The sequence below is a fragment of the Typopeltis vanoorti genome, chromosome 6 (genome assembly GCF_054136105.1).
Source record: "Typopeltis vanoorti isolate ZY-2024b chromosome 6, IOZ_Tvanoo_1.0, whole genome shotgun sequence".
NCBI classification, from domain to species: domain Eukaryota; kingdom Metazoa; phylum Arthropoda; class Arachnida; order Uropygi; family Thelyphonidae; genus Typopeltis; species Typopeltis vanoorti.
Window position 1 is genome coordinate 101,131,896 of NC_143554.1, and position 24,029 is coordinate 101,155,924.

Genomic DNA, 24,029 nt, shown 5'->3' on the forward strand with positions numbered 1-24,029 from the left:
ACTTGTTAAGGTTTGGGGTATGTTTCAAGGCTTCTGTTGATTCCAGGAACAACCTCTCTGACTTGTAGAAGCTTCTGAAACAATCACACCACCACCCTTCTCAACAATATGGTATCTTAAAAACACTAACCCATAGAGCTAGAGCAATCTGTTCCAATGACATTGCTCTCACTGCTGAACTTTCTCACCTACGTCAAACCTTCTTAAACAATGGTTATAATCCCCGTAAAATAGATAACATACTAAATGCTACCCATAAATCCCCTCTATCTACCACAGAAGACTACAACAAAACAATCACCAACCCATACGTTAAAGGCACATCTGAAAAGATATCTAGGGTGCTTAACAAACACCAATTACTCACAGTATTTAAACCTTATAAAAAATTAGCAACTCTCATCCATTCACCTAAGGACAAATGCACTCCTTTATCACATCCTGGTGTCTATGAAGTGCCCTGTTCTTGCCATCAAGCCTACTACGGACAGACAGGAAGAAATGTGGACATCCGCCTCAGTGAACACAAAAAATATATCCGACACTTTCGCTATGGTAAGTCGAGTCTGGCAGACCATGCTTTGGATACCCCTACACACAGGATCAATTGGAAAGAAACAAAAGTAATGCACAGAAGCTTCTACAAGTCAGAGAGGTTGTTCCTGGAATCAACAGAAGCCTTGAAACATACCCCAAACCTTAACAAGTATGGCTGTATAAATCTACCAAAGATTTGGGAGACAGCCATCCTAAGACCAAATTAATATTTATTACTTTTATTTTTTATCATTTGGACTACTATTTCAAAACTTTTATTTTATTTTATTTTTTTAACCTAGATGGCGCCATATTAGGACTTTAGTCTTGTGTTGCACGCTACAATCACTCATACTGTCCCCACTGTTACACCGGATTGTGGTTGTCTTGCCTTTGTAACAAACTTTGTGTTGTGTGCTCTGAAGATGCTGGATATATTACCAGCGAAATATTAGCTTTTAAGTTAATAAATAGTTATTTTCTTAACCATCTGTGTTCTTTTTTATCCGTGAAACCTATAACAAATCATGGGATTGTATTTAAGTTTTGTAGATCAGGAAAAAGCTTATGACAAGGTGCCAAGCAGACAGCTGTTCAAAAGCCTCCAGTTATATGGTGTAAATGGGACATTATATCATATTATATTGAGTCATAAATCAACAGTAAGAATTGAAGGAGGTACAGGAAGGTGGTTTGAGGTTAATTTAGGTGCAACAAGGGTGTTCATTATCTCCACTGTTATTCATCATCTATGTGGATCACATTATGAAGGAATGCAGTATTAAACCTGATATCAAGATTGGGGATGTTGGTCTCAGCTATTTGCTTTATGCAGATAATGTTATACCACTAAATAGATCTAGGAAAAGTCTGCAGGATTTCTGACCAAACTGAATAACTGCTGTGATAAATTTGACACGAAAATCAGCATCAAAAAATGAGGACAATAAAAATAGGCAGAAACATTGAAAACATCAACTGATCCTGAATGGAGAACAAATAAAATATTTCAGCTACTTAGGCACAATTTTTACTGAAGATGACAAATTAAATTTAGAAATAGACAGCAGAATTAGCAAAGCTGGTATGGTAGGAAGTCAACTGAATAAATTTATATTGAATATGAGAGAGATTAGTCAAAACACTAAACTAGCTGTGTACAATTTTAATTTATGGAACTGAGAACTGGGTTAGAAATAAAACACTTCATCAAAGAGTGGAGATCTCTGATATGAAAGTTCTGAGAAAGATTAGTAGAGTAAACAGATGGCATCAAATGGTAGTATTACATTAAAAATGAGGATATTAGGAAAGAATTTGCCATTATTAGCATTCAAGAATGTTTTAGTAGAGGTGATCTCAGGTGGTGACTTGACTTATTGCTCTTTACACCTATAAGGTGCATGAGGCCATGAGTTTAGCATGCCATCCTCTTCCGTCCAGTGCCGCTTCTCTTGCTCTCCCCAAGCTCGACCATCATAGTTTGTTTTGTTCTTTGATTACCATCCAGCGCCGTGTCATTTTGGGTCTTCTCCTCTTCCTTTTACCATCAGGTGCCCATGTCAATGCTATTTTAGTGTGTTCTGATGTTGGCATTCTCAATACATGGCCTATCCATGTCCATATGTATTCCTCTAACTCCATTATAAAAGGTTTGGTTTTGGTTTAAATTTCAATATTTGAGATTTTATTTGGCCAGTAAATTTTGAGAATTCTGCAAAGACATTTTGTTTGGAAGGCATCTATTTTATTTTCTTGTTGTTTGGTTAATTTCCATGATTCACTTCCATAAAGTAATACAGATTTAACAGTTGAGTTAAAAATTTGCACCTTTAAGTTTGTTTTTATATTGGATGATTTCAAATTTTCTGTAAAGTTTTAAATGCATAGCAAGATTTATTTATTCTTATTGCAATGCCTTCGTTGGTACCACCTTCCATGTTGACAGTTGCTCCAAGGTAATTAAGTGTTTGTCACTTCTACTTGATTTCCATTTATAAAGATTGGCTCATTCTTTTTACTGTTGATTTTTAATATTTTGGTCTTCTTCTCATTGATGTGTAAACCTATTTGTTTAACAGTTTCCTCTAACTTTGCTGTCTTAATTTTCATGTCTTCAAATCTAGACGATAGTAGTACAATGTCGTCAGCATAGTCCAAATCTTCTGATGTAGTGTCAATGTTCCATCTTATTCTAGTTTTCAGGTTTTTCAGAGTATGCTGCATTATCTATGACAATGATGAAAAGTGTTCCAGACATGACACAACCTTGCTTAACACCAGCTTTGATGTAAAAACTTTTGGAAGCTGTTCCATTTAATAGAATTTGTCCTTTACTTCCATCACGCAAATCTTTTATAATATTTATTATTTTGTCAGTAAATCCATAAATTTTCAGGATTTTCCATAGACATTCTCTGTCTATGCTGTCAAAAGCTTTGACAAAATCAATAAAATTGAGATACACTGTTGAATTTAGTTGAACATTCTGTTCAATTATATTTCTAAGAATAAAAATTTGATTCACTGTGCTTCTTACATTTCTAAAGCCTGAAGATCTTTGATGGTACTGATTCCTCTCCAACTGGTGCATTCCGTAAGATCACCTTTTTTTGGAATTTTGACTAATTGTGATTCTTTCCAGGTACTCGAAACCTTCTCAGATGCCCATATGATATTAAACAATTTGTACACTATAGTTGCTGATATTTTTAGGTCAGCTTTGAGCAGTTCAGCACTAATGTTATCATTTCCACTTGCTTTTCTATCCTTTTGGTTCTTTATTGCTTCCATGATTTCTTTCGCTGAGACCTCTCCCATGAAATTGATTTGGTATCTCTTTGAAAGGGGATTGAATATTTGGATTTATAGAGTCTTGTTTAACGTTTAATAATTCTTCAAAGTACTCTTTCCATTTTTGTTGGACTTCTTGCTCTTGAATTAGTAGCTGACCATTTTTATCTTTAACTCTGTTCATTCATCTGATAGGTTCCTCCAAGTTGTCTTATAATTTTATAAACTCCAAGATTTCAGGTATCATTTGCTCTCTGAGCATCCTTAGCCAGCAGCTGATAGTAGTTTCTGTTGTCATTTCTGGCCAGAGCACTTTACCATCTCATGTACTTCTTGGTATTGCTTCTGATATTCTCCATGTAATCTTTCTGATTTGCAGTTGTTTCTTTTCTCTTTTATCTTCTTCCTTTCTTCAATTAGTTTTAATGTATTTCCTGTAATCCATTCTTTGTGTGACTTCCCACTCCTAAAATATCTTCTGCAGTTTTATTGAAGGCTTCTTAACATTTTTCCCAGTTGGCTTCAATCTTATTTTCCTCATCATTTTCATTTGATTCTTCCAAAACTGAGAATCTATTCTTCAGTTCATTGGAAAATTTCTCTTATTTTATTTTCCTTCAGTTTATCAATGTTATATTTAATTTTCTTATTCTTTCTCAGTTTTGAATTTCTTGCTAGCTTTAATTTAACTATTGCAGATAACAGAAAATGGTCTAAAGCTGATCAGCTACTCTTTTAACCTTTACATCTTGTAATGTCCTCTTGAAAGTATTATATATAGCAATGTGATCAATCTGGTTTTTTGTTTTTCCACTGGGGGAGATCCATGTTAGTTGGTGAATTTCCTTATGTTTGAAGATACTACCTCCTATGATGAGGTTGTTTAATTCATAGAAGGATGTAAAAAGTTCTCCATTTTCAGTTTGTTCACCACTCACTTCATTTCCTATAGCACGTTCATCTTCCTTTCCCCACTTTAGCATTCATGTCTCCCATCAAATTAACAAGTCATGTTTAGAGACTTTATCAATCACTTTTTGGAGTTGATCGTAGAATTGTGCTTTCTCCATTTCTTCGGCATCATTTCTGGGTGCATATACTTGTACAATGGCCAATTTCATGAACCTGGAGAAAAATCTAGCTTTAATTATTTGATTATTTATTGGGTTCCATTCCATCAGACTTTTTCCTTGCTTTCTCACTTACAATCACTGCAACTCTTTTCTCATTTCTTTCATCATCTCCTGAATGCAATATGCAATATTTGTCAGTTGTTCTTATCTCACCAAAACCTGTCCATCGTGTTTCAGCAATTCCTAAGATATCAAGACCGTATTTACTCATCTCATTGACTATCTGCCTAGTTTTTCCAATTTGGTAAATTGTGCAAACATTCCATGTTCTGATTTTAAGTTTAATTTAGGGTGAGTGATTAACTTCATCTGCAAGTGAGGTTCCATAAGGTTTTTCCCCCACCTGCATCATAGATGTTGGCCGACCACAGGTTGTAGCACTCTGCCCCAAGAGATTTCTTGCTTCACTCATGGTTTCTGTAATCATGGGTTTTTTTACAAGGATGGGTGATCAGCCCATCACTCAACCTTCTTCTTTTAACCAGGCTTAGGACCAGCACAAGCTCCACCTATGGCAGAGTTGATCTCAGGTGGTACAGTCACTTAAATAGAATGGGAGATGAAAGATTAGCTAAATAAGTGTTCTTTGTCAGGAAGGTAGGGAAAAGATCCGGAGGAAGACAAAGATGTAGTGGATTGATACAGAAAAAGTGCCTTAGAAGACAGAAATATATGATCTGATAATACTGGAACAGTGGCAGATAACAGACTAAAATTGTTGATAGGAAATCAGTAATGATGTAACTTTTCATGTAGTATTACCATAAGATCTTGTATCCTTTCTTTTAGGCTTGCATGGTGATCCGAATGCATTTTTGGAAATTATGGAGACAACTACCGTGTTTGAATAAAAACTTTAGTTTAATATTACTAAAATTTTACAATTCGACGTTTCAACCTTTATGTCAAGGTCATCTTCTGGAGCGTACAAATATACACAAGAAACAAGCTATACTACAATCATACTGGTTCGTTAAAGACACTGACTAACCGCTACCACAATTGTTGGCCTGACCTCTGGTGGGGAAAAAAAAAAAAAAAATTATACATCAACGCTAGAGTCCTATTATTTGTGTTGTCTACTATATACATATATTAACATCATTCCAGCCAGTTGGAGTGGAATGGTTTCTAATACTAGCGGATTGGCTAGAGTCCTGACTTATGTTGAATCTTTCATATTAGGTTGGCTGAATGTGTGCCATCCAGATCCTCGGAATTTTCATACCATCTTTATTGTTGATATTTGGGTGGTTTATCAGGATTTCGCAGGATTCTTTAAATTTTCTTTCGTACCATGTTTTTGTGCAGTGTAAGGAGCAGGTGCTTTTCCAGTTGATTTGGTGTAAGGTGTTAAGTGCATGGTCTGAGAGGCCTGCTTCACCATAATGGTTATATTTAATGTGTCTAATGTGTTCTTTCTTGTGTATAGAGATTGTCCGTCCTGTTTCACCAATGTACGGCAAGTTACAGGTGCAGCAGATGCAATAGACTCCAGGATGTGCTAATGGGAGGAGAGGATCCTTAGAGGAGCTGAATATGGTTTTAAGTTTAGTGGGTGGTTTAAAGGTGGCATTGAGGTTATAATGTTGTAGGATTCTGTTGATTTTTTCTGATAACCCTTTAATGTATGGGATGGCTATGGTTTTACTGTAATCTAGATTCGTTTTTGTTGTGGTTTTATAGAGTATTTTATTGACAGTATTTTTGTTATAGCCATTGTTTATGAATGTGACACTAATGATTTTTAGTTCTTGTTTTAGGGCTTGCTGGCTAGAGCAAATAGTTGTGGCTCTGTTTTTAAGGGTGTTTATGACTCCATATTTTTGTGCTGGGTGGTGGTATGAATTCGCATGTATGTATTGGCCCGTGTGTGTTGGTTTTCGGTAGACCGTGAAGGATAGACTGCCTGAAGGAAGACGTGTAACTAGTGTGTCTAGGAACGGGAGCGAATTTTGGTTTTCGATTTCGATGGTAAATTGTATGCGTTCGTGTTGTTTGTTTAGGTGGCTGAGGAATGTGTTTAGCGTTTGTCGCCCGTGTGGCCAGATCGCGAATACGTCGTCAACGTATCTGAGCCAGATTGTCGGTCGAAGCGTGGCGGAATCAAGAGCCCTTTGCTCAAAGGTTTCCATGTAGAAGTTTGCGATTGGGGGGGATAATGGTGAGCCCATGGCTGTAATTCTACCATGGCCCATGGTAGAATTTGTTTTGCCACACGAAGTAACCGGACTTTAGTACGTGGGCAAAGAGGACCGTAATGTCGGGTGGAAATTTGTTCTGTAGTAGGAGAATTGTGTCATTGATGGGGACATTAGTGAAAAGGGCAGAAACGTCAAAACTGACTAATAAGTCATCTTTGTCGAGTGTTATGTTTTTGATTTTGTTTATAAAGTGTTGTGTGTTTTTTATGTAGGAGGGGGAATGACCTACCAACTCCTTGAGTGTTGCCGCTAATTTCTTGGCTAGGTGGTAATTGGGACTGTCTATTCCTTCCACTATTGGTCGAATTAGGTAGGGATCTGATGCCAAAGAGGTATCAGATCCCTACCTAACAACATAGCAGACAAAATACGACTAGAAACCAGTAATGTCCTAAATACCAAGAAAACTGTACAGAACAACCTGACTAAAACAGAATTAGCAGCAATTAAATCATTAAAAGCCAAACAAAACATAATAATAATGAAAGCTGATAAAGGCAGTGCCACTGTTGTCCTTGACAGGTCAACATACATACTGCAAATGAACCAACTAGTAGCCGATAACAACACATATAAAATGGTAAATCATAACCCAACAAAAAGGATAAAGGACAAAACAGAAAAACTACTAAAGTCCGTCACTTCTTGGCCACCAGACACAGTTAAAAAACTCAAACCCCACTACGCCCCCCCCCCCCCCAGAATATATGGAGTTCTGAAAATACACAAACAAAATGTGCCCCTTCGACCAATAGTGGAAGGAATAGACAGTCCCATTATAACTTGCAATGTCTCATACTTGTGCAGAATCTCTCCCAAGAAAATTAGAATTTTTAGTTGCCGAAAGGTATAGTGTTTTCACATTCTTCTTCAAGACAAGTAGCATACAAAGAGATGTATCAAACTATCAATGAAAATGATACTCCTCTTAAAATTGTAAGCAACTGTGCAATGAAGAGGCTTTCCGTTGAACCTACAGTAGACAGAATTCTCACTTTGAAGTCGTGAGTGTGACTGAGGAAACATTACAAAGCTCAAATTTTGTGGGAGATGTACAAAGATGAAAGGAATCTGTTGTAGCTTTTATTTTTGCATCCTATTCTAGTTCAAGTTCAGCAAGTTAACAAAATTTTTGATCGTGCGGATAAGACAAGATCATTTGAAGACCTTTCTTGTTTGATTCGCTCTGCTAATATGTTAGTGCTACCATCATCCACAGCCGACCCTCTAGAGCAGTGGTTCCCAACTTTTTTCCACTTGTGTACCCCTTTTAAACCCATTTCTATAAATTGCACCCCTTGTTTTTAAAATAGCTGTTTTTAAATACTGACATTTATTGTTCCATAACTAACGTTTTGCATTTTGTATACTTACTTGTTTTTCCACCATTACTGATTATTTTTCGTGTACCCCTGAACAGCCCAGCACGTACCCCGCGTACCACTGGTTGGGAACCGATGCTCAAGAGCAGTGTTTCTCAACCTTTTTTGGATCATGCCCCAACTCAACATCTAAAAGATTTTGATGCCCCCCCCCCCACATACTAATCAACCAAGTTCTGTGAAAAAAGTATAATATAAATATGTACATGTACGCCCCACGTTGAGGAACACTGCTCTAGAGTCAGAGATTGATGACTATTTGGATCCCAAACCAAATCTTGGTTACAAATTTGAAAGAAAAATTTCAGAGTTTATGATACAAAAGAAAATAACACAAAATGAGTAAAATCTTAGAAATAGAGCAAAACAGTTTCTTCTTGGTCTCTTCAAACAGCTTAAGCAAAGGTTGCCTGAACACTTGAATATTTTAAGAATGATCTCTTCTTTTTCTGTTGACAATACCCTAAAACATATAAAAGAACCTGTTACTCCCATCTTAGAAATAATGCTGAAAACAGAAGATGTTGATACTGCTGAATACCAGTACAATGCTATCCACTTAAATAAATGGAATAGAAAACACTGAGCTATTCTGAACTGAAGTGTGAGAATAGAATACAAAGATTCATCTGGAATGAATCCATTTAAAGAAATTGCTCAGTGTGCAATAAATTTATTAATACTGCCAAATTCTAATGCGGAAATTGAACAAATTTTTAGTTCCATGAATGTAGTTAAAACTAAATTAAGAAAAAAGATGGAATTGCTAATGTTGATAGCTAGTTTGTCAATCAAGTATGGCCTCAGGCATAACAATAAATTCTGTACAGACTATCATTTACCAGCATCTACACTGAGTAATATTGGAACAATGGCCACATAATAAAGCTGAAAATCTACATGAAAACGTGGGTGAATTTAAATGCAGAAGACCACTTGGAAGATGCAAGTATCACTTCAACTTGAATAAAGTAACTGAAAAGTATCAGCTACTACTTCTAAAATTTTAGCTTCCAATTTTTATTTTTAACTCCTTTTTAGCTCCTTTTTTTTTTTAAGATTTAGCTGTTTTTAGTGATTTTAATTTGACGACAGTACATGCAAACCTACTATTTCTACTAGAACCTCAACTCACAGCCACAATTGTTTTCCACTTCAACCTTCCAAACTACATCCTTTGTGATTTTTTTTGTACATTTGTCAGATCAAGTAAGATTTGCCACTCTATGTTAGAGAATGAAAAACCTTGGATTCTCTCATTTCAATCTGCTCTAGGTCAAAATTTCCTTGCTCTAATGAGATGTATACAGTTGCTGTCTCAATGAGTATTTCGATTGTCCATCTGCCTACCAGAATACCAGATAATCCTCTATACTGGCACAACATTCTCTATCTCTCCTTAACTAGTTCTTCCAAATATATTGCAGACATCAGCTCTCATCCTGGTAACTAACACTATCATCTTACCTATCACCTTTTCTACTGAGTGTTCTTCATCAGCCACTCTTGCTGTGTACTTTGGCAGTACAATGACGCCAGTGAGATGACCACCTCACCACTTCTAATCATCCAATGTGCCAGTTTGGGCACATGCACCATAGATTGGCCATCCCTGATTTAAAGCTAAATATGGAACTTTTCAAAGCCAATTCAAGCTGCCAATAAGCTGAGTAGTGGTCTCACACCAGATGATGAAATTCATCTACCCACCTAAAGACATTTACAAAAACATCCATGCAGAAGGTGGAATTTGAACACAAAACCTATTGGTTGGAGAGCAGATATGCTAACTCTGCCAACAACTTACAATCATTCATCCACTCTAATGACCAAAAATGAGTAGTCCCTCCCACCAAACTTTACTAAGTACAGCTCACTTTTTTGGCTAATCTCATGATTCATCAGCTATCATAAGAATTCTGAGTAGTTTGTATACCAAAAAATCTACTAGTCTGAATGGTATCTTCTCCCCCCAACCAAAAAATAAAATAAATAAATAAAGTTATTCAGAATTGCCATCCTACATCATCTTTTTCATACTCATTTCAGTTTCCCATGCCATAGAACTACTCCAAGCAATCTAACTTTGTTATGCTTACCAGCCTTGCAATTCCACATATATCCCCCTCTTAACTGAAACTTCCACACATTTAATCAACTCCCTGAGCAAGACGACTACATGATTATTCTCACCAACTGGTGGCAATGTGGTCATCTTGGTTATTCAAATTCTCTGATGCAATTATATCTAGCATTCTCAAATCCCCTAGTACAGTCCATCAAATGCACAAAGATGAAGGTATAAAAGTTTTACAGTGGATATACTGCATAATTTAGAATACCTGGTCAGAGGGTCAAATGCCAGATGGTTAGAGCAAAGCTCTCATAGTACCATCATAAAAAGGGAAATAAAACAATGTGAGAATTACAAGGAATTTTCCTAACAAGTGTTTTAGGTAAGATATATGCAAGCATACTTGAGAAAAGGCTATGAAAAACTGTCAAAGAGAAACTTGGAGAACAACAGGCTGGGTTCAAGCCAAATAGAGATTGTAGGATTTTAACTTTAAGACAAATGATTGAGAAACCATGGGAATATAAACAAGGATCTGGTATGGTATAAATGTTACATTTATACTATACCAGATATAAGACATTGAATTGTAAGTCAGCAGTTAGAATTGAAGAAGGTACAAGAAGATGGTTTGATGCTAAATCAGGTGAGAACACAAAGGCGCACATTATTCATCATCTATATAGATCATATTAGAATATTAAGAAAAGTGACATTAGACCTGATATTGAAATTGGAGATATTCAATTCAGCTGTATACTTTATGCAGTAGATATTTTACTCTTAAACAAATCCGGCAGAAGTTTTCAGATTTCCTAATAAAGGTATGGCAGGAAGTCAAATGAATAAATCTATATGAAATAAGAGAGAAATTAGTCAACCTATGAACTAGATGTATACAAGACAGTGTTTAAATCAATTTTAACTTATAGATCTGAGAACCAGGTTAGAAATAAGTCTTGATCAAAGACTGGAGACCACAGATATGACAGTTCTGAAAAAAAATTAGGAGTGAAAACAGATGTCAGCAATGGCTAAACTATGTTAAAAATGAAAGAACATGACACTTAGCATACAGGAATGCATGAACAGAGCTAACCTCAAGTTGAATGGCCACCTAAACATCTAGCATACTGGACTCAAAGAAGACTGCTTTAGTCATTTGGTAATCAAGAGGGGCAGAGCATCCATGATTAAAATAGAAAGCATCAAAATATAAGTATACAAATGATGTGGAATGATAAAAATTATCCTAATGATTGGCATTGTGCAATGGCACTCATATATCGAGATCCCATTTATTATCACTGCAAAAAAAACAAAGAACATATTTGCTCCATGTTTGTTGTACCATAATTTTGTACCCTTTTAAATCTGTCTGATTTTTCCACCAAAACTGACATGATTTGACAGATTTCATTATGGATCCAAGACACCAGATTTCATTAAATTCTTATTTAGCCATGGGAGAACTGTAATGTTTTGCGCCTTCTGTAACTAGGTAAGTTATCATAGTTGAATTACTACAGTAAAAATACTCATTAATGATAACAGTATTTTGGAGATTCTGCACTTCTTGACACATGTTAATTGTACAATCGGAAAGCGCAAAAGACTAAATTAATTTAATAGGTGCTTATTCATTTAACGAAATGCATCTAAAAATGAATGCAATGCCTGCTTTGAAATTCTGTACTTTAAATTAAAGTACAGAATTTCTAAACAAAATCACAATTTTACTAATGAGTTTCTAGTTTTGGAAAACAATCCTTGAAATACAGCTTTAAAAAAACAAGTCAGGCATCTACGTGATTAAAAAGAAAACTAATGTCTATAGCAACCTGTTGCTTTCAAAAAAATTATGGGATGTCAATATGATTTCCAAAATAAATTCTAGCAAACTTGATATGAATTAACATTTTTAATACAATTAACAAAAAAAAAAAAAAAAAAAACTGAGCTTTTCCCATGAAAACACAATTTTCCATAGCAATTTATCCCGTATTGGATACGAACTCTACTTCTATCGTAATTATGAGAAATTTCTATCAAACTAAACTCTGGTTTCGTATAGTATAGTATAGTATAGTATACGTCTACAATTACAAACACGTGGAACATTCATTCCAAATATGAAACTTACCGCTCGTGTCTTTTTACGAAATGCTTCAGCTATACTAGCATCCTTAATTTTCAGATAGTTATATATTACAGAAGGAACTATATCTACTTCGGCTGTCATTTTTGCTTTAAATTTCAAATTGCTACGAGCAAAGTAATACTATGTCTTCCCACCATTAAACACACGAAATTTAGGCTTAACATCACGACGCATAGAATAATTGGGGAAAAAGGAAAAAAAAAAAAAAAAAAAAACTACTGTTACAACCTGGTGGCAAAAGTATGCACAATATTATAATAATAATAATAATTCACAGTATTTCTCGTTCTTAATGGCAGGACAGGACAGATAAATTGTATGATACAGTTCTAATTATGATTATGCCAAAGACCTGCTCAGATTGGTTTTAGAATGACATTTGGCTTTATGTTTATACTCATGAGTCAATTGCGTGTATTCTGCAGTCCGGATTATCTCTCTCCAACCGAAAAACCGACTTTCCCACACAAATATACCTGCCTGCATCCGTATTAGACCAAATAACTCTCCTTCATCTGAAAAAATCCGATAAAGGGACCTTGCATCTTAGACGAGATTCGAAATTTCTATAAGTTATAGTTTCATGTCAGTCATTCACTATGGCTCAAATATAAAGAAATTACTACTCCAGAATACAAAGTAATGTTCCACTGTAAGGAAACACAATATACTAAAAAAATAAAACTAAAAAAACACAAAAAATAAAAAAGACAATATACTACATCACAAAAAATTTCGTCTAATTTGAGAATCAGAAACACACGCTTTCTTTATTTCTGTAAATAATACAAAGAGGGAAAACACACAAGATTTTATGCCAATATTTAGTAATGGCAAAACTAAGGAAAGCAAGTGATGAACCACTCAAACAAACAAAAGATCAAACGTCAGCATAGTAGTATATAGGTATTCAGACAAGACGCTAGTGAGCACCATATGGTGATTCCTGTACCTCATAGGATTTGTGATGGAACGTAAAGCCTTCTGCTAGAAAAAGAAGTCAGGTTGCAGATGATTTTTCCACGCAGAGCTAGAAAGATATTCTCAAACATCCATCAATATGACGGATTCGAATCTGCATCCTTTCGGCTTGAGAGTGGATACAATATATGTCAGCATCATATTTAATTGTCGACAAAAAAAACCATACTTGAAACACAGATGTAAGATAATTTTCTTCTTAACATGATTAAAAGTAGATATAAATTACTGTACATTATTGCTGCACCCAGGCCCGTTCCATACCAGGGTCCAAAGGATGCAATGAACCCGGGCCGCACAATTTAGGGATGGTATAATCCAACACGTTCATAAAAAATAGGGAATAAATAATACACTGAACTGTTTGTGGAAGGGGGCCACAAACATTTTGAACTCAAGCAGCGCAAATCCACGGAACGGCCTTGGCTGCACTTCAACCTTAGCGATAAACCACGTGAAGAAAAAACAGTACAGATTCATTTATTATCACCGATCCAAAGAACCCTCTTTTAGGCTTATTTATCATCTTGTTTGCAGATTCTCATAGAACCCAACATTTTTCATAATAATTTCGGTAAGGATTAATAAGATGAGATAGCTGCAGTTGTGAAACATGGTTGCCAGAATACGATGATCACCTGACTGGAAGAGAAGAAGAAGAGGTAGCATATTTCGGCAAGACAGGACAGGTAAATTGCATGGCACAGTTAGAATTATAATTAGTGATGAATTATGTCCGCTCAGAGTGGATAATTCAGAAGAAAATTGTAATAACAATTTTCAGTGTATGATGTGAGTGGAGGTGAGAAAGTCAAGTTATTTAGTATAATGATACAATAGGTCAGTGATCGCAGAGGATGGTGAGCAAGAATTATTTAGGTAATTGCTGAGTAATCAATTATGAAATATTTAAACTATAGCAGTACAAACTGGGCAGAGGAAACAGCAGAAGCGAATGCAAGTTCTGAAATTCTTGAGTGTACATATCTCAGGCAACATGTAGTAGAGGGAATAAGATACTCACCTCAAATATTACACCCACTACTACTAACAGATGCTAATTCTGTCACGAAAGTAAGATTGTCGAAACAGATTATCAATAGGAAGCATGAATTCAGCGAAATTAATGAAAGTAGAGAAAATAATCACAATCATCACCAGACTAACAGCGAAACATTTTAAAGGCATTATAATTCAGCCAGACGGTACTAGAAGCTATGAAATATGCAAGAACTGTCCAGGACCGAACTAACACCTGCCCATATTTTTGTCCAGCAATTGCCACTGCTCTAGAAAATCGACAATAATCCTATCGAAAAGCTCTACTCCATCAAAGTTCAACAGATTGCCAAAACAGTTCTACACGCTTAAGGTCTCATCTAGATGCTCTTCAACGGATTCGACAATAACAACAACGCACTGTCTTTCAATTGCGCAACGAGGGCGCTTCTTGAGGAAGGTCGTCTCACAACTGCTCAATAAATTCGGTTTTATTCATTTTATGAGCTTTTACTGCTACCAATCAGAGAATCAATAATGTACCTCACTTATGATGATTACTGATTTCCACTCGCTTTTTTCTTATAACGCATTCTGTGGTAACTGAAAACTGATCCACTAGGTCTCTATCAAAGCTCTATTTGATCTTGTTACACCACAGGGGTTATGACAAATAGTGTCAAACACACTGGCAAATGAAAACTTGTTATTTTTACTGCAGTCATAGCTTTCTACCCTAACTAGATTTAAATCATGGTATATCATTAGCAGCACATCACCCATCGCACCTAGCCTATCCTTCCTAAAAATACTGTACCATTTACACTCTTAACACTCGGTATTACTTCATCATATTACCAGACCTCAATAATTATTACAATATGTGAGCCTCAAGGCAGTTATAAGGCATCAAATTCTACATCTTTATTTCTGATACTGCTGGCATACGTGCAAATAAGTTAACCGTATGCTTTTTTGTATATATACTCATTTATTTAGCCTATCTACATGATTCAATTGGACAACTTGCAGATTTTTATTCTTATTTATTTCCTTGATTTTGCCGACATCTTGCTTAATAGTCTGTAACGAACTTAGAACCCTTTTGTCCTCATAATCATTTACTTGATAATGGACATACATTTTATTAACTGTTGCCTTTTCTCAGAGCTTTTTCAACATTTCTGTCATCATAATCTTATTTCCCAGACTCTGTGTTACGTGTCCTACCAACTCATAATACCAAACGTATTAAAGTTAGGAATCCCCTCTCATTAGAATATTGTTCTCCACTCCGAATGACTGTACATCCAAATAATCGCAGCTATTCTTTCTACACTATTTACGCATCTTATTTTGTCATTATAGCTAGGCTGACCATATTTCCTTGAGAAAAAAACGGGACATTGGAATGGCAAAAACAGGTCAAGATAATATTCTGCATTCATGAAAAAGTAAGACGATAAAAAAGTTTTATTACATAAATACATTATTTTTGCCAAGTTTTTTGCAACAACCAAAATTGGTATTCGTGTAATCTGCACACAAAGCAACAATTTTGTTTTGTAAGGCAAATTTGTTTATTGCCTCCTTCAACATAGCACACTGTATGTCGGGTGTTTCACCAGGAAAGGAAATAAAGTCTATTTTGTCTTGAACACCACAATTTGGCAAAAAGTAACGCACAACGATTGTAAAAAGTTTGATGTCTATTTTGTTTGATGCATCTAAACTTACTGTAATGCTTTTTGTTTTATTCTAATCCTCTATTCCTTCGCCAAATATGTGTATGTGATGATAAAATATTGATAATTCCTGCTATAGATTTGGTACGCGCTGAAGAAAATTTTCGTTCATAACTTTTATTTATCAATGCACATTGATAAGCAGTCATTTGCGCGAAATCATTGGCCTTAACGCACAGTATGATAAGCAACAAGAGCTTCACTTGCTGCAATTTCATCGCTTTCACTATTACTATCACATCTCACCATAAACGAGATGTTTTTAACTAACGCCAAAGTCTTTCCAGCATCCTTATGTTTCTGGCTACGTGGATGTTGGTTAATGTCACTTCTGCCTCCATGAGCAACGGAAAAATGGACATTACAATGTTGGCATACCACTTTTGTTCCATCACTACACTGCTTGTCCAGTTTAATAAATTTGAATTCTTTCTGGAGATCGTCATTAAAACTGCAATTTCGCGCCTGCAATAAGTGTTGCCAACATGGCAACACTTATTGCAGGGGCGAAATTTTTATTGCAGGGTAGTCCCCTGACATGGAGAACATAACCATATTTGTAAGCTGACAGAAAAAGATAATCGGATTGAATCTATGGGAAACGACCCTGGAATGGAAAAGGGAAAACGAAAATGGAAACGACAAAATATAATACACATAGCAAACTGGAATGTAAGAGGAATAGCATATAAAGAAATAGAATTAGACCAGTTATTAAATGAGAGAAATTTTAAAATAGCAGTAATCACTGAAACAAAAAAGAAATTAAAAGGAACTATGAGAACTGAAAATTTTAATGTGATATACAGTGGAGTCGACAGAGACCAAAGAGCACAAGCAGGAGTCGTGATTTGGATTCATAACTCCCTTTCAAAACAGTTAAAACATTATAATAGAAGCTAGAATAAAAATAGATAGAGGCTATTTAACAATAATTGATTTATATGCCCCAGAAGAAGGAAGAGAACAGGATAATATTGATTTTTATAATCAGCTACAAAACATACATAATAAAATAAATAAAAATGATTACATAATTTTAGCAGGAGACTTAAATGCAAGAATTGGAAACACGAAAATTAATAATAATATAGGAATACATGGAGAACACACTCTAAACAGAAATGGTAAAAAATTGATTGACTTTGTAGTTTATAATAACCTAAAAATAATGAATTCCTTCTATAAACATAAAGACATACATAAATATACTTGGGCAGCAAGAGGATGGAAATCAATATTAGATTACTTCATATGATTGACCAATATTAAATTATATTTATAGTTTTTATTATAAACGGGACAAAAGCGACATTTTTAATCAAACGACGGGATGGCCTGGAAATATGAAAAAAAAAAACGGTACTGTCCCTTTCAATTCGGTACGTATGGTCTGCCTAATTATAGCCCTTTTTCTTAGTTCATTTCTGTGATATCTAAGTAATATATTTATTATTCATATCCTCTCTCATACTTTATTTGTCACCAGATATACTTTTCTTTTTTTCCTACCATAACTACCACCTTTTTTACTTTTCAACTAATTTTATTATTATTATTTTTTTTTTTTAGTTTACCATTCGGCAAACTTGAGGAATTCAAATGGTCGTCAATCGAATGTTTTGGGATTGAATCTCTATACACGAAATATGCTTTTATAATTTGTTTCTAGTTGTATCTCCCAGAAACTCGGGTGTTTCATCCCGCATACTGACAAATCAGCCCTTTAGAACACACGCAATTTACAGACAAAAATACTAGCTGAGGTGGTTGTGGGCAGTAGATGGCATTGATGTAGTTGATTGGTAATAGAGGCTGGGTGTAGTAGTGGAGACGGAGTGTTGTATAGTAGGTGTCCTCCCGCGATGAGTCTTCGGACTCCTTGGAGGTGTCATGAATAATAATAATACTGGACGTTATCTACACTTCAGCTCATCACACCACATCTCCCAAAAAGTTAGCATTATTCATATGCTAAAGAAAAGAGCTATACAGTTTAATACGGACCAAAATGATCTACAAGAAGAATTGACTACAATATCCAACGACCCATCCTTAAATAGCTACCCTAGAAGACTCGTCAACAAGATTCTCTTCTCTGACATACCACAAAGACAACGTGATGTCACCCAGTATATCACCACTATAACTATTCCATACGTTGGTACCATGTCCAAAAAACTGTCTCTCCTCCTAAAACCACACAATATTAAAGTGACCTTCAAGCCAGTTGAAACTATTCAGAAATATCTAAGATCAACGAAAGACTTCCATCCTTTCTACAAGTATGCTGGAGTATACATCCCTTGTTCCTGTGGTATTGTTTACATTGGTCAGACGTCTAGAAGCTTCTAAATGAGACAAAGGGAACATATCGGTTACGCAAGAAATAACAGACACGATATCTGGCCTTTCTTCCCACTTCTCTACAACCAACCACATTATTGATTGGAATAAAAGTTATATGCCTTATATAGAAGAAAACTACCGTTCCATAATCTTCAAAGACGCAGCTACAGCACCCGTTCCACAAGAAACCTCAACAGGAATCAAGGTTTCATCCTACTTGATATATGGAAGACCTTAATCAGATCACTAAACACACATGAAATGAACTTCAGTGCCAACTACAAAATGTTTCCCAACAAGTAAATCATGTATTCGCGACACCTGTATTGTTTCGCTCAGTACTATTTTGTTATTGAATTAGAATTGTCAGTTAAACATCTAGCTTGTAATTTACTTTGCCCCTTATTTGTACCCTGAAGATGCCTATAGCAATAGCCGGCGAAACTAGTTGACCAATATTTCTAAATAAGAGTTAGTTATTCAATAATCTCTGTTGTCAAGAATTATGACACTTTTCAATAATAATATCTGTTTCAATGCTACTTATGCTGTCTATTCTTCTTGTTTTTCTGGTGCCTATTTCGTACTTTTTCCAATTGCACATGGTCCGTCTCATGATAGGCTTTAGCTTATGTTTTTCTAAAGTTAATTCATACTCGATATCCTCGTAAATTTCTGAAACTGCATGCTTCTGTACATTAAGAAAGAAACCTTTTTTTAAAAACATTTACTATTATTCCACTTTTTTTTGCTGATCTATTGTTCTCGAGACTTTTGGCGCCATTTTAAGGTACTATTTAATTATTAACTGCGTTCCAATAAAACATTAGGAAATATAAAAAATACTATAAATACACGAAAATCAGAAGTAATATTGGTATTAAAACTAAGTCTTCTATTTCGGTAACACAATAGAAGAGATAAAAAAAATCAAAAAGAAGACCAATGTAGCCAGGTAGAAGTGAGGTTTATAACATAGAGCTAGGCAACTCGAAGAAAGTTCTCAAATCGAAAGCAACATTAAGAATAAGAATATTTTCGAAATTTTTCTTCGACTGGTTCCAGAGTTAGTCGATCTTTGGCACTGGTAAACAGGATTTTTATCCCGAAAACTAAAAAATTCAAAGGTACAACCCACACTATCTCAGACAATGATATATTCTTCTATCGACCAATAGAAAGCGGACAATTGTCTGCTTCTTCTTGGATGTCCTTTATGAATAGTGATAGTTCTGGCCCAGATATATCTTAGTGACTAAAAGTTGGGGTTGAACTGTCACCTTTGTTACTAGTCAAAATCATCCTGACTACTCACCATATTGGAGTAATAGGCGTTAGTAGCTTTATCTATTTTTTTTTAAATCAATCATCTCACTGGAGGGTCAAAAAGCCCCCACGAACGTCCAATGTATTAGGCCGCTAACCTAAGACATTTTCAATATACGTTGGTAATGGATTAGATTTAAAATATAACTAATAGAAGAATTAAAAAAAAAAAAAAACAGCATGCCAACTGATAAAAGTGTGAATTAAATTAAAAAAAGTTAACCAGCAAAGGTTAGTCGATTGGTAGAGCCTTTGCTACTAATGGCTCACGCAAAAAGCTAAGAAAGTATGAGCGCGGCTAGTAACTGGAAGACGAACAATCATTCGATGCTGTTGGCACACTCTCTCTCGATGAGTTTTTGGACTCCCTGGCGGTGTCACATAATAATAATAATAATATATTATAACGGGATTTTCCTCCCGGAAACTCGGGTTTTTCGTCCCGTAAACTCAAGAAAATCGACCGTAGAACCCACATAATTTTCAGACATTAAATATATTGTGTTAAGGTTAGGGACCACGAGATGGCGGCACATTTGAGCCGTCTCTCTTCACTGTGTACTGCTTAATTAGTGATAGCCTTGGGCCATCTATCTCCGATTGGTACCAGTGGAGATTGAACTGCCCACTCAGTCATCAAAAAAAAAAAAAGAAGTTAGATAGGGCTAAATGGCCTTGCCTACTCCCGTATACTGGAATAAAAAGGCGTTAGCTGATTTTTTTTTATATATTATAACTGCGAGGCCTGTGTAGCTCAGTGGAAGTGACGCTTGCGTCCTCTCCAACTGTTCGCTCGAAGTTTACTCCCGTGAACTCAAGAAAATCTACCGTAGTATCCACATTATTTCAGACAGTAACATATCTTGTTAGGGTTAGAAATTAAGAGATGGCAGCACTTGTTTTCCAGAGCCTCTTCATCGGTGGCTGCTATAATTAGTGATAGACATGCGCCGGCTATTTCTGATTGGCCAGTGGTGGAGATTGAACTGCCCATTTAGTCTCCAAAAGCTAGATAGGGTATAAAGGCATCGCCTACTCTCTATTAGGGAATAAGATCTCCGTTTTTGAGTGGAAAAATGGCGGCTCGCGTGTTAGTGTTTTGTGTCGTGTGTTATTGATGGTGAATTGTGTATTTGACTGATAAGTTTTCAGAGATTTATGCTTATATTCATTAGTAATATCAGTTATTTGCTTGCCGCAATAAACAGGCATTTTACATTTTATTTCCCATACAAGGTAAGTCAACTGACTTCGCAAAGGCGATACGCTAGGCCTACTGCCATTAGTGTCGTTGTTGTATTTTAACATCTTGTTGCTAGTTGACGCGCCTATGCTTGATATTGCTGGTAGTCCTTTGCGGCTGCGGGATATTTTACAAAAACTTCTGCTGGCAGGTCTTTAGACCTGCGGGATATTTTATTAACGCACATACGCAACTAAATCGATATGAGCGTGCCTGACCTGGACGTATTTGCTGATCTGCTCGAAAGAGAGCCAGCTCTTGAACTCATTGATAAACTACAAAAGAAGTTCAAGTTGACATGGCCTACTAGCATGATTGACCCTGACACTATTATTGAGTCACTCGATAAAAAGCTAGCACTCAGTTTTATTAAAAAGCTCCTCAAAAAGTTTGAACGGGATTGGCCCGGCTACTTAAATTTGTATTCCTCACCTGAAGTTGAAGTTGAGGAAAATGAAGACTCCCCACAAGTGGAGGAAAAACTCAATCTAGTTGTCTCTACCTCTAATCCTTCTGATCAAGAAGAAACTCACGCACGTAAGAAGAGAAAAATTCTTGCTGCTGAATCAACAAATGTTGTTGGTATGGAAGAGGATGTTCCCATTTCAGATCCCTCTGTTTCCCACAATGAAAAGGTGCCACCGATTATCCTAAGGGAAAAGCAGAGATGGACAACACTCAGAACCATCATGGCAAATTCACAAATTCATTACACGTCTGCTAAAAATGCAGACGAGGGAATACGAATTCAGCCCACCACGGTGGCTGACTATAGAAACCTTACAAAGGAACTGGATACTAGAGGAACCCAATATCACACATTTTCACTTGCCTCTGAAAAAAAATCTGAAAGTAGTCTTACGAGGAGTCTCTGAGGATATTGACACAGATGAAATAGTTACTGACCTTAACCTACAGGAACTACCCCCCATAAAGGTCACTAGAATGTTTAGATCAAATAAGACACCTATGCCTTTAGTCTTAGTAGAAATTCATAACATCTACAAAGACATTTATAATTTAAAATCAATCTGTGGACTCAAAATCACCACAGAACCATTGAGAAAGAAATCATCTTCTGGGCAGTGCCACCGGTGCCAAAAATTTGGCCATGCCCAGAAGCTATGCAAAGCTCAGTTCAGATGCGTAAAATGTGGCGAGAATCACCCCACAAACACCTGCGCCAAGCCAAAAACCACCCCGGCTAAGTGCGCTAATTGTGGGGGTCCCCACCCTGCTAATTATAGAGGGTGTATGCATCATCCCAAAAACAGATGGAATGATCCCAGTCATCAATCTACCTCGTCATCTAATGCGAGAGTTCCTGAAGCTCAGGCTACTCAGTTCTCCAAGAGTGAGAACATGACAACTGGTGCTCGCCCATCATTAACTGAGCCCCTTAAGAAAACGAATCTTCAACATCAAGTAAGAACATATGCTGATGTGGCCCGCTCCAAACAGATAGTACAAACCCAGAACCGGAATACTCCACACTCAAATCTATCAGCTGTTATCACCTCTTCTCTTGCAAACATGCTCCAGGATTTCAGCAACTCAAATCCATCCTTAAGTGTCACAAAAAGATTCCTACAGCAAACCCAATCCATATTATCTGCACTCTCTGATGCATAGGAAAAAAATCGTCCCAAACTCTCTTAGGATTATCGGTTGGAATGCCAACGGTATAAAAAACAAACTATTAGAAATCCAGGAATTTAATAATAGATACAACCCAGATATACTGCTAATTAATGAAACTCACCTGAGGCCTGCTGACACCCTGAAAATCAGAGGGTATCAGATTTACAGAAACGACAGGCTTGGGTATAGAGGTGGAGGTACAGCCACTCTTATCAAAAGCTATATCAATCATCACTCAATAACCAACCCTACTACCACCAACCTCGAAATCACAGGAATCAATGTTCTCACAAACTCAATTGGGAACCTCAAAATTTTTTCTGCTTACAACCCTCCATTAAAGACATTATTGACCTCAGATCTGGATGCCATCCTTGGAGTAAAAGGACCGATCATCATCGCTGGAGACCTCAATGCAAAGCATCCTGCTTGGAACAGTAAATCCACTAACAAAAATGGTCGTATCCTTTCTAGCTACACAGGATTAAACCATGCTGTTGTGGCTGGACCTACCGAACCAACTCATCTCAGTACATCTGGCACTGCTGACATCTTGGATATAGCCATCCTGCAAGACATTAAACTACAGTACAGCCTTACATCACTAAACGAGCTGTCGTCGGATCACAACCCAATTCTACTGCAATTGGGAGAACAAGAATGCCTGTCTCCTCCTCATTCAGGCATATCGTGGGAGAGATTGTCTAAAGCACTTCGGGATCAAATAGGACCCGTCCCACACATATGCACACCAGAAGATGTGGATTCTGCAGTGACTAGCCTCACCCAACAGATTAAGTCCGCTATAATGGTTGCAACCTTCCAGAAACCTGTTCCCAAGCCTGATCGTTTGCCTGAGGACATTATGGACCTGATCAGAGAGAAGAACAGAGCTAGGAAGAGATTTCGTAACACTCGCGCTCCTCAGGATAAGACAGTGCTTAATAGATTGAATGGAGCAGTAAGAGATGCACTTAAAACGCATAGAAACGAAGTTTGGGATAAAAAGTTAGCCTCTATCTCACCTATTGATCACTCTATCTGGGGCCTACTGAGAAACATCAAAAACAAAAACAGATCCCTCCCCCCTATAATCTCAAACCAGGGCCTAATCCACACAGATGCAGATAAGGCAGAAGCCATACTTAAAAATCTTGAGGATCAGTGCAAACCATCTTATAACAACATTGATTTCAATCATCTGTATAAAATCCACAGTCAGGTTAGACATGCACTAAACCTCCCGGATACCAGTGCTGATCATATTGCACCCGCATCACCTGTTGAATTATATGATATTATTAAAAAACTTAAGAACAATAAAGCTCCTGGACCAGACAGCATCTCAAACAGGGTGATCAAGCTGCTGCCTCGAAAAGCTATAGTGCATCTGACCAGTATAATAAATGCAATCTTAAGACTTCACTATTTTCCTTCCACCTGGAAACTGGCTGATGTGAT

General features: G+C 36.4%; 1 protein-coding gene across 1 annotated transcript in view; it reads right to left on the minus strand.

Moving 5' to 3' along the window:
- The window catches only part of LOC150105755 (uncharacterized), a 75,776-nt gene extending 63,323 nt beyond the window's left edge, over nucleotides 1-12,453 (minus strand). Inside the window, exon 1 of the mRNA XM_090393558.1 lies at nucleotides 12,267-12,453. Within this exon, the coding sequence (XP_090249684.1) occupies nucleotides 12,267-12,365 (99 nt within the window). The 5' untranslated portion in view covers nucleotides 12,366-12,453. The remainder of the gene's footprint in view (nucleotides 1-12,266) is intronic.
- Between the last annotated feature and the right edge of the window lie 11,576 nt (nucleotides 12,454-24,029).